We start from the raw sequence: 1,544 nt of genomic DNA, 5'->3' as shown, positions 1-1,544 counted from the left end.
TGCTGAAGGATATTTACACTGCAATCAAGATTAAGAAATCATAAGTATTTTGGCACACAACCGATTGGACTTAACAGTGCTCATCGTACATTTATTTTTAATGCTGCCTATAACTCTGCTTAAAGGAAACAAAAAAGCATTAAGGGAGTACAGTATTTCACATATGGATTTCTACAGTTGAACAAATATTTTATCAGTTTGAGTTTTTACAACATAGGTAAATTCTGGTCACTCTTGTGAAGTCTGAACTTTGCTTGATCTTGGTTTTAGACCCAACAGTTCTGTTTTCAGTTCTCCAGGCTTAGGAGGTATTTCAGGTATACTCTGTTAAAAACAGAGAAAGACATCAGTGTTGTGGCAGAAAAATTAAACTCACAAAACAGTAAATTAGCATGCTCTGTAAGAGACAGCATTATAGCTAAATTGTGATTATACCACCCTCCTTTTTTTGCAGAGTATAATCCTTATATACAAACATTAAAGATTAACCTATTACCTTTTTGTAATTTGAAATTTATTTTAAAGTAGCAAAATATTATTTGGAAAATAGAAGGAAAAAGGAAGAATGGACATTTTGTTTTAAAGGAACAAAGCTTTTTGCCATTTAAGAAAAGAAGTTTGGTTGAGATGTCTAGTGCACTCGAAGTTCCCAAACATTCTTTCTCTTGGTCACAGAAGAAAACATTTCACTGCTTCTCCCTTCTTTTAGAAATTAAACTCTGACACTGGAGATGAAATTTAAAAAAGGAAACTATACCAGATGACATTCCAAGAACCATACTTCCTCAAAATTCATCCTAGTTTAAAGAGGTGTATATCATTCAGAATAAATATACCTATTTGCCTGTAATGAAGGTTACAATAGAGACTATTAAAATACATAAATTCTTGGCATCTATCAATGATTTAAGCCTGATAGCTTAAATTTTGACATGACAGCTCAAGCATGGTGATTTTTAAACTTATTTCTGATTTGAAAATAGCACAGTGTTCTTAAAAAAAAAAAGTATAGAAGAGCAGGAGGATGAGATAAACCTTGGAAGTTAGAAGGCCTCCAAGAGACCAAATCAACCATTAATATCCCTGGTGGATGGTCTCATTTGGAGCTTAGTTCTCTGTGACCAGAATTTCGGTAGTCTTGACTCTCAGTCTGTCACCGCTTCTAATGGAAACTTTCGGTCATCTTCATTGCCATTACCAAAGGAAAAAATTTAAATCTAGTACAGCCCCTTCTCGCTACTTTTGCATGCTCTTTTTGAAAACCAACTTCCCACAGTAGAAACCCCTTCTGAAGAAGTCCGCGTAGCTTTTTTATTTTCAGTGCCACGTCACCAGTTTGAAGGCAGCTCCCAAGAGAAGACCTGGCTACCTGGTCACTGTTTCTTCAGAGGCTGATCATTTTTTGCAGCCAGGCCAGAGACCTTCCTAACACAGAACCTCTACAGGAGACCCTCCATCCCGCAGACACCCTACCGGGCTCCGTAAGGCAACCAGCGACCGGAACCCTCCGAGCACTTACAAGGTCAGGCCTGTAGTACCTGTGC

The 1,544-nt window shown here is 37.3% G+C and overlaps 1 protein-coding gene across 1 annotated transcript; it reads right to left on the bottom strand.

Moving 5' to 3' along the window:
* Positions 1-228: 228 nt before the first annotated feature.
* Positions 229-1,540, bottom strand: LOC104163524 (chromosome unknown open reading frame, human C12orf73; the record flags this gene model as incomplete). Its single annotated transcript, XM_009702554.1, has 2 exons — positions 229-324; positions 1,520-1,540. Coding segments are annotated over 2 exons (117 nt in total), but the record flags the coding sequence as incomplete, so codon positions are not given.
* Between the last annotated feature and the right edge of the window lie 4 nt (positions 1,541-1,544).

Source organism: Cariama cristata, unplaced genomic scaffold (genome assembly GCF_000690535.1).
Source record: "Cariama cristata isolate BGI_N322 unplaced genomic scaffold, ASM69053v1 scaffold19640, whole genome shotgun sequence".
NCBI classification, from domain to species: Eukaryota; Metazoa; Chordata; class Aves; order Cariamiformes; family Cariamidae; genus Cariama; species Cariama cristata.
This window is presented reverse-complemented; position numbering and strand designations above follow the sequence as displayed.